The sequence below is a fragment of the Akebia trifoliata genome, chromosome 7 (genome assembly GCF_017979445.1).
Source record: "Akebia trifoliata isolate Shusen 1 chromosome 7, ASM1797944v1, whole genome shotgun sequence".
In the NCBI taxonomy this organism is placed as follows: domain Eukaryota; kingdom Viridiplantae; phylum Streptophyta; class Magnoliopsida; order Ranunculales; family Lardizabalaceae; genus Akebia; species Akebia trifoliata.
The window spans coordinates 1900985-1911275 of NC_141381.1; the positions used below are offsets into that span (position 1 = coordinate 1900985).

Sequence of the window (10291 nt, forward strand, 5' to 3'; positions counted from 1 at the left end):
ATCAGTTTTACGGGGAGGTAAAACTAATTTTGAAACTTTTATTTTGTAAGAAATTTTTAATCTCATCCATAGATTTTTATTTAATCCAACGCTCCAAATGAGTTGTGGAGATATGAGTAGAGATAAGTGTACACGGAACGCGACCCTTTACCATTTATTATAATTAAAGTGTATAAGTAGAAGTTGGGGTGCCAATAGCAGCTCTCTATAAGAAACCACGATTTTAGAAAATGGATTGCTTTCGGACGATCTTTTTGAGTTTCAACATTATCGGGCCCATTTAAAGTCCAGCCCGGCCCATTAATAAAAAGAGATGGTCGGCTTTAGCGGATAGATCACTGGCCGCCCATAGTCCTATTAGGATCGGATCTCTCTCTCCTCTATATATATGTAACTTGAACAACTCCAGCCTTTCTCTCTCTTTTAGAAACTTTTGAGTCTCTCTTTCTCACACATCACGTGACGAGATCCGAGTCAACTCAGATTGGATACGTCTCTCTCCTTCTCTCATCTCTTTTGCCCTAATCGTAGACACTATAGAGAGAATGAGAGCTCTGCTACTTTGATTTCTCTCCTTCAATCGGTCTAGAAGAATTTCTTCAACCCTAATTCGATTGAATTTCGAGCTAAATCTTTAAAGGAGGAAGCTTTTTTGTTACTTAATAGAGCAGCCATGAAAGCTGGAAATCGAGATTTGAGCCATCGCCCCAAAACAATTGCAGAAGATGATGTCTTGAAAAGGAACACCGATTGTGTTTATTTTCTTGCATCTCCTTTGACCTGCAAAAAGGTAATTTTTTTTTGGATTTCTAGAAATTTTTTAGGGTTTATGAATTTTGTTTGGGATGTTTGTTCTCTTTGAATTCTTAGGGTTTCAAAGACATGGATCTTGTTTTAACTTCTTTGTAATAGGCTAGGGTTTTGTTATCTATGATTCTTGCTTGATTGTTAGAAGAAATTTTTTATGAGAGCAATATGGGTAGATAACAATTCAAATCAGATAATTATCATCTCTTCATGACAGCGTAGATGATCAGTAGGGCTATTGAACATATTATTAAAAAAAATCCATAATTGTGGGTTTTAGTTAATTAGTTCATGTTTTTTGTCTGTCTATTCGATCCATCTGGATCGGATATGATGGGAGGATCCACATGACTGCATGTTCGGTAGTTAGATACCTAATTCAATGGTGGAGTGAAACTGATCAAAGAAAGTAAACATTGTCTTTGCTTTTGATGAAATAAAAATGTAATGGGTTTATTTGGATTTCTGATTTTTCCCAAAATTTTAACTGTTTTTTTAATGTAAATATATATTGGCTAGCATTGCTGTCCAAACAGGCACCAAGTTTTAGATTTTTATATATACTATTTGTGCCTTATGGTTGGAATCTCTAATAGCTGTGCCATAGATTTCTTACCTTTTTCATGGATAATCTATATATTGGGGAGCTAACGGTTTGGGAGAGTGATAATACACATGGCGCGGTGTTGTCTAGACCAAAGTATCTTCGGCCATATCGATAGGGAGAGTCAAAGTTTCTTGGACTAGTACGAGAATGCGTCAAAGAACGTCAGACCTTTTTTCCCCCTTTTCTTCTTGTGATTCGTAAAGTAATCTTGCCGACATTCTAAGTTACATTTTCCCAAATGTTTATCTCCTTGAAATTAAATCAGGTTCTCAAACCAATCAGGGACTGGAAAAGACCAAACGATTCAATCCCAAACTCTTTCTGGCGGAACCTTCCGAGTTTTTAGAGAAAAACCACGCGGAATTTTTGCGATATTGTGAAACTTATTGTTTCAAAGCGGCGAAAACTCTCGCGAAATTCCCACGGCGAAACCTCGAGAGACTTTGAACTTGTCTTCTGCGAGTCTGAGACCTGACTTCTGCGACTACTCGACTTTTGCAAGTCCTTATCTCGACAAAATCTCCTTAATGAAAGTCTCCTCTATCTCAGAGTCTGATAATCCTCGTCAGCCACTGCCTATATCTTACCTTGCTACTTTTGAGTTATTTTGTCACCCTGTTTGTCAGGCTCGACATGCTTTACTTCCCACTGCCCAAGGATGAATGTAAGCGACCCCAACCTTTGGGTTGAGCACAAGAGGCTCTCTAAATTCCAGGCAGTTGGTCCCCAAATACCTGCTTCAATGTTTATATATATATATATATTTAAGATGCAAACGTATTTTGAAAGATGTGAACATAGCTCTTTGTTTACTCTGTTTATCCTGAATTACCATGAATTTTTGTTCTTTTTTTTGGGTATGCAACTTCCATGCAGTTTTTCCAAAGTCCATTAATTTAGATACTGGACTCTGTGCTGATAATATTTATCTGTTTCAATGATTGTTTGTAATACAAAGAATGCCATTTTAGCATCATCCTCCAAGACTTTATCATTGATGAAATATCATATTCTGATTGTTTGGTTTTATAAAACCTATCGTCTTCTGATTGTTTTGTTTTATAAAACCACAACAGTTTGCTCATGCCTACGCATGAACATCCTATTTTGGGTTAAGGGGTAAAAGTGGAAAAATGATAAAGTTGGAAAGGTATTATTAAGAGATCTTGGGGGTTAAGGGGCTAAAAGAGGAAAACATAATAAAGTTGGAGTGGTATTATTAAGAAATGGGGGAGAAGAGGAAAGACTATCAAGTTGGAGGGGTAATATTGGAAACAAGGTAGAAGAAGAAGGTTAGGATTTATTTATTTTTGTTTTTGGGAAAGAGTAAGACTAAAAAAGGTGAAAAGGTACAACCTGTCCTTGAGATACATTTTATATTGTGGTATAAATCTTGAGACAAAGAGAATGGGGTCCACCTTTTTGTTATATTATATAGATTTTAGAATGCATGTCATGCATGTACTACAATTACAGTGTTGCATTGTGCAGCAATATCACTAGCATTATTAATGTACCTGAGCTCTTTTTTTCTTTTATTACACAGGGAAGTGAATGTGAATATCGCCACAGCGAAGATGCCAGGATGAATCCTCGGGATTGCTGGTTCTGGTTGAACGGTAACTGCTTGAATGCAAAATGTTCGTTCCGACATCCGGTGAGTCTCCTCTGAACATGTCAGAATTGATTTTATTTTATTATATCTGATAAAGATGGGTGAATGAGAAAATTGGGTAATGCTAGGTATCATCACCCTTCCATTTTTTTTCCTAACCAACTTTTAATACTCATCATAATACAAGATTTCTAATAATACTATTTTGTTTCAGCCGCTTGATGGCTTGTTAGGTACCACAGCATCAAGTCCTAAGAAAGTGTCTCTACCTCCTACACCAACTGCATCATCATCGACACAATTTTCTGCGACCCATACTCCTGCTTATAGTTCTGGTAAACAAGCCACCCCGTGCTTTTACTTCCAAAAGGGGCTTTGTTTGAAGGGTGATCGATGCCCCTTCATGCATGGACCACAGCCTATTGATAGTCTCGTCCCACAACCATTACCTCCAAAAGTTTCTGTATCTTTTAGTGAGCTTCACACTGATAAGAAAGCTTTTGGGGGACTCGAGAAGTGTACTCAACAGAAGAAAATCCTACAAGAGAACATCATAAAGCCAGTCGCAGCAAAACAACCCACTAAAGCTGAATCTGCAATACTGTCAAAAAATAGAATAGTGGTTGGGGAAACTATGCCACGACCTATCTCCTTTGACGATGATCTTCCAAGGTACAAGCCGACAAACTTTCCTCCAGTCATCGGTGGAAATTCTGCAAGTAGGACCGATCGTGGTCGTCAAGCTCAGCCGTCAGATGATTGGAGTTTCCGGAATGGTATGGAACCCGGTGAATTCCTGAGGGAGTTGTCTCCTGGGTTTGATGTTCTCACAGTTGGTGCGCATCGGGATTCTGATTACTACCAGAATGAGGATGAGTTCAGAAGGATGACAGCTTGGGAAAGGCATTTGGATGACACTCCAAGTAAATTTGATAATGGTCGTTTAGCTGATTACACTAAGCGGGAAACATTCAAAGATCAGTACCCCAGGGAACAACGTAGGGTTTCCTCTGAGAGGATTTTGGAGAGGTCATCCGAGCGTGAAAAGAGGGGATTCACGAGAGCTGAGAGCCCCAGTCAGGTTAATGAGTCAGATCTGCGTTACCGGCTGTCAAAGCAAAGGCGGATTGATGGGTCAAGAACAGCTGTTAGCCCTGATCGTCGTGGTGATTTTGACAGGAGAGATGACCGTAGCCGCCAAGTTGTAGATCACAGATACCAGGGTCGTTTGCATAAGGACCCACCCCATTTACTTCCTCACGAGGGTTCAATAAGTAATCGGCTCCAAGGTAGAATATCACTTCTTGGGAAACCTTCACCGGATAGTGACCATAATGATTCTCATATGGAGAGGGGAAGGAACCGAGGCAGATTGTCGCCTGTCAGGCCTTTGACATCCTCCCACCAAGGAAGACTCCAAGATAGAATAAAACCGAGGGTACAAGAGGATTTCACCACAGAGGGAGGAAATTTCAGGGGGGCATCAATCAGAAGAGACGACGTAGACAACAATTCCTTAAATTTTTCTGGTCCAAAAAGCCTAGCGGAACTGAAAAGTGCAAAGTTTTCTGGGTACGGTGAAGTGCGGAAAAACACAAAGATTGGAAAAATTGAGGGTCATCAAGAGTCGGAAGGCGGGTTTCCTTCTTTTGAGGGACCAAAGTCCCTGAATGTGATTTTGAAAAGAAAAAGAGAAGAAAAAACAGCAGATTCTGTGGATGCCTTGGTTACAGAGAAACATAGTGATGTGCCCTCGTCCAATAAAGAAGTTAACCATGAAGATGTAGAAGACGAAGGCCTAAACTCTGCAGAAGGTGATGAGGTTATTACTCATGAGGGTCGGTCCTCTGCTCAAAAGGAGAGTGAGTTTGAGACAGAAGATGCGATAATGGACAGAGTGGAAGATCAAGAGCCCGAAAGCTTCGATCAGAGAGATGGGGAGTTTGATTATGAACAAGTTGATGGTGGGGACTTGAAAACCGAGGAAGATGAAAATGCTGACTTGGAAGATGAATACTTGGATGATGAAGAAGACGGGGATGATTTTGCAAAGAGGATTGGTGTGATGTTCTCTTAAAGGAGAGAGCAGAGACACAGTGACTTCTTTTTTTATCGTCTTCAGTTATGGTTGGTGCAAATGATGTTTTGGGAGCTTTACTTATATTTGGAAGGATGGGTTTTCTTTGTTACAAGTAGGGGATTAAGCCTTTTTTATTTTGTATTAGTTAAAGTTTGTTTTTATGTATTTAAGCCAATTGAGAACTGTGATACTGAAAATGATAAGAGTTTCTATCTATTTTTGGATCATTTTTGTTGTTGTTGATATAATTAATATAGGAGTTCTTTAAAGCTCATTCTTGTCTGTTTACGTTAGTCTGCTTGCATTAGTTATTCTTTCCCAATTTATGTTACTTTGTGTTGTTAATTGTGGGTTATCATGTTCTTGGTTCAAAGTTTCTTCTTGTTTCTGTAGAACATTCTGATTTCAACTGATATTGAAATGAAACAGTAACACCAAAACATTGAATATCTCAGAATGTTCGGTTGGTTTTTTCCTTTTGTGGAAACATTGTTTTCTGTGTTAATGGTTATTGATACTTGTGGGTTCCAAAATTTCTCCTGGGATTTGATCTTCTAAATGGCATAATTTTGATCTTCATAGATGAGGAATACATACAGAAATTCACACAAATTAAAAAAAAGAAAAAAAAAGATGGAAAGATTAAAAGATAAAATTAGAAATAAATGCATTTGTGAAAATATACTAGTCTAAACTAATAGAAAAGTTGATTAAGACCATGGTTTTAGAACCTGGTATCTCGATCTATCTTGGCCCATATATACCTATAAAAGTATATAAACACAATTGAAAGAATAAAAGACGTGACATTTGATAGACGGTTTAAGGCTTTGACGACCATCTCTAGGGTTGTCAATGGGTGGGTTCTAATCAGGCTTTGTCGAGCCATAACCCGACTCTATTAAAAGGGTTGCATGGGTCTTAGTTGGCGAAGTTTGAACCCTTATTAGCAATCTCCCGTTTAATTCATGAATTTCTCATTTTTTTCAACGAAAATATTATTATGAATAATTACCGCAAGTTAAAAAAAAATAAATCACATTTTATTTATTTATTTTTTGACAAATTTTTATAAAACTCGATGAATTTGTAATTTGTTGTATGTTGTAAAGTGTAAAAGTTGTAATGTGTAATATAAATTCGAATTTGAAGAAGTTATGCTTCAAATTTTTTGAGGAACTCACATTTTAAAGTGACAAATGTCCCTTTCATTTAAAAAAATAATAATGATATGCCGCCCCTTTAAACTTATTTCAATAACATCTTAATTTCTCAAAGTGATGATTTATCCTTTGACTTTAGTCTTCTTTTATAAACCAATAGAACAATAACCTCAATGCCTTCATTCTCACCACCATCATTATTACTACCACCACTATATCATCACCATCACTATCATATTATCGAATTTTTAATTTTCAAATTTTGAAAATGAAATAAATAATACACTTATAAAACATATCCCGTATATTTTTCATTTATCAAATTTTTACAATCCAAAATTGAAAAGAACTCGAATGTGTTATGTATCGAATTTTTATCGTATTCTGAATTATTAACAAGGCTCTGAACCCTACCCTACCCTACCCAATGTTGGTAGATCGATTTTTGAATTTTATTTGAATAAATAAATTCATGCGCTTTTCAAAACATTTGAAACCATTCCATATATCTATTGTCAACATAGGGGTCCACACATATAAAATATATTAGTGCCCGACCCGACCTTTGTGGTCCTCTCAAACGCTTATTTTTTTAGGGCGGATCGGGTCGGATTAGTGACCCATTGGACCCAATTGACACTCCAACATCCAACTCTCTGACAACAGATCAGGGTATTTAAGTCATTTCACAAATCTTCTACTCTGTCTCTCTCCCGCTCGTACGTTTCGTCTGCAATCTGCATGAAAGAGAAAACATGAAGAAGAAGAACGACGATCATAACGAAAGAAACACCAAAACAAAACCCTAACCCTAAATCTACAACTCAGCCATTCTAATGGATTCTCTTACAAGAAGAGCAGTAATTCATGGCGTCGACTTCACTTTTTTATATGCGACTCGATCAAAACCATCATCTACACCATCCAATCTACATTTTCCCTCGAATTCTCAATCTAGGGATAGGTTTAAGATTTCATCCAGTTTTAATAGGAAATTTGAAGAAAATCCTGTAATTCGAAAGATCAAGAACACGACAGGAGCTCTGATTCTAACAGCAACAGCAGCATTGATGATCGGGAAAATCTCTGTGTTTCCTGCAAGAGCTGAAAATCCGATTTCCATAGTTGAACAAGTAGTAGAAGAGAAAGATCAAGAACAAGAGAAGTTGGATTCTGAGTTAATTCATGCCTTGAAATGTCAATTGGAAAGAAAGATCGAAGATGGAGAAGATGAAGAAGCTTTGGAGATCTTGAAACGCTTGGTTTCAGTTGAACCGATGGGAAGGTCAGAAGTTAGAAAGATTTTGGAAGAAATTTTGGCTATAAATCCTCTCAATTATGAAGCTCTGTTACAGAAATCCTTGATCATGGAAACATGTGGAGAAAGCCAAATCGCGCTCCAACAGCTTGAACAAACCCTAAAACTCGCTTACGAAGAACAGAAGATGAAAGAAACTCGAGATGTTCGGTTGATCATCGCTCAGATTCATTATCTACAGAAGAACATTGATGAAGCAATGAAGATTTATCAAGATCTTATCGAAGAAGATCCCGAGGATTATCGTCCGTTTTTCTGCCAAGGTGTGATTTTTTGCTTGCTTGATCTGATCGATGAGGCGAATGAGCGATTCGCAAAGTGTAAAGAGATCTATCCTCTGATCAGGTTTGAGGCGATGGAATTTTCGAAGAATCCTCTATCGAAAACTGCAGATAATTCTTCGGGACAACTGCAGATGATTGAATTTGGGACATTTTTTTGGGATCGAAATCAAGAAAATAAATCAAAAGGTGAGGGTGACTGATACTTCTCTGATAGGTACTTTGCTTCATTTTGTAGAATTTTTGCATTTTTTTTCCCTCTTTAATCTTGAAGAGATGCTCTTGAATCTGCATTGCAGTTAATTGAATTTTTTTGTTTTTTTTGTTTTTTGGATAAGTTGCATTGCAGTTAAACAAAGGAAATAAATACAAATAAAGCTTTGTTCTCTCTTTAATTGATGCAATTTTGTTGGTTTATGTTCATGATTTGATTCACTAATGATTATAAACATGAAACTCATGCTTTGTGAGTTTCTAGTATAATGTTAGTGGCTAGAAACATTGTGACAAAAGTCTCTAATTTTTTGAAAAAAATTGTGATTAATTCAAGATTCTTTGGATTAAATTGGGTTTGTAATTTTTGGTAGGTCTCCACTGAATCAGCTAAAACAAATTCGCTCTTGAACCCACTGATGGTCATTCGATGACTTTTGAGATTTTTAGTAAGTGGGCGTAAAGAGTCGTGCTAGAGTGATCTCAATGGGGATACATGGGGGACACCTTGACGTGGTGGCACACACATATCCGTAGATGTGTTTTACTTGTACTCAGAGAAAACACATCTATGGACATGTGTGCACCACTACGTCAAGATGTCCCCTGTGTGTCCCTTACTGAGGTCACTCCAACATTAATCTTATGTGAAGAATTAGGTGGGCGTCACAAGTAAGTGGATGTCAATAGCATATATGGTGGGAGTGAGTAGTGCACCCAAATTTAAAAATCGGAAAAAACAAAACAAATTTATTAACTACATTCAATTGTGTCCAAGATGAAATGAATCGAAGACAATGTTTTAAAAACCGGACCACTCAATGACCCGTTTGATTAGTCGGGCTAGTGAGAATTGGTCCAACCCATAGGTGACATACAATGAAATTTTATGGATTTTTCCGAAACCAGACATCTTCAACCTCTTCTTCTTAGTTTTGAGATTTTATTTTTCTTATAATACTCTTCAACTCTGAAAAGTATTTTTGTGATTCTTTTCAATCTTTATAAGTATTTTTATGGCTCTTTTTCAACCTTAATGATTCAGTTTACTTCTTCAACCTTCAAACCTAACAAACAAGATAGGATTTTGGGATGGAATTCTGGATGAAAAATCTAGAAGTTTTTAACAAAGGTGAGATTGAAAACTATGGATCGAAGATGAGGTTCACTAGCTGAATTCGTTTTTTATTTTTTTATTTTTATACTCTAAAGGTTGAAGAACTTGAAAATGACTCATGTTTGGAAGAAAAATCAAGGTTTGTTGGGTATAGGTTGCATAAAACGAAAAAAATGAAGGGTTTTCTACAAGGGATTAAGTTGGGGTTGAAAACAAGGGATAGAGGAAGGATTAATTTTTTAATTTCCAACAATGTTTGAAACAGTTCGCCATCTGATTTTGTTACTCTCAATCTATTAATACAATATTGTTTTTATTGTATAATATGCTGCGTCCAGGGGCTGAGCTCGGATATTGGTCATCCCATGGAACTCAACCGAACCAAATCGACTTTAGTTTGGTTTGGTTCTATTGGCATTTCGGTTTGTTTCTAGTTCTTATTTAGTGGAACCGACTTATGTTGGTTTGATTCCAATTTAGCCACAAATTGAGCTGAACCATGTTGCACCCTACTAAAATAGACCTAGAATAGTTTGCAACATTTTTTAGAAGTGAAGAATTAATCGCTTTAAAATTCCAAAAAATGATGAATTCACAACGTCTAAGAAGTGGTTTTATTTTTTACCATAACGTCTGTTCAAATATTATCCCAAGGTTCGTTTGTTATTTGCAAGTGACGGTTTCCAATTCCAAAATCGTTGCTTCGATATGTTTTAGACAATTAGGGTATGTTTGATTGCATGGAAAGTCACTTTCCATGGAATTTGAAATCCATGGAAAATTAGTAGTGGAAAATAGATAGGGTTGGAAAATCAAATTCCATTATTTGATTTCACTTGGATAAAATCATGGAAAAAATATGAGAGAAAAGAAGAAGAGGAGAAGGAGGAAGAAGATGAGAGGAAGGGGAGAGGAAGAAGAAGATGACGAGGAAGAGGAAAGGGGGAGGATGTGGCGATGGCAGCGGCGACGGCGATGGCGACGGAGAAAAGTGAGGAAGATGGGGGGAAAACGTGGTGGTAGTGGTGGTGGTAGAGGAGGTGAGGGATGGAGAAGAAGAAGAAGAAAGAAAAGAAGAAGAGAGAGAGAG

The 10291-nt window shown here is 37.1% G+C and overlaps 2 protein-coding genes across 2 annotated transcripts; both read left to right on the plus strand.

Annotated features, from left to right (window-relative positions):
• Positions 1-406: 406 nt before the first annotated feature.
• On the plus strand, positions 407-5383 carry LOC147397927 (zinc finger CCCH domain-containing protein 19-like). The gene is made up of 3 exons (XM_086447012.1): positions 407-790; positions 2961-3071; positions 3244-5383. Exons 1-3 carry the CDS (start codon positions 674-676, stop codon positions 5104-5106), a joined length of 2091 nt encoding a protein of 696 aa, XP_086303138.1. The 5' UTR covers positions 407-673; the 3' UTR covers positions 5107-5383.
• A 1725-nt stretch (positions 5384-7108) lies between these two features.
• LOC147397928 (protein SLOW GREEN 1, chloroplastic-like) lies at positions 7109-8074 on the plus strand. Its single transcript, XM_086448887.1, has one exon. The coding sequence runs from the start codon at positions 7109-7111 to the stop codon at positions 8072-8074; it is 966 nt and encodes a 321-aa protein (XP_086305013.1).
• The last annotated feature ends 2217 nt before the right edge of the window (positions 8075-10291 follow it).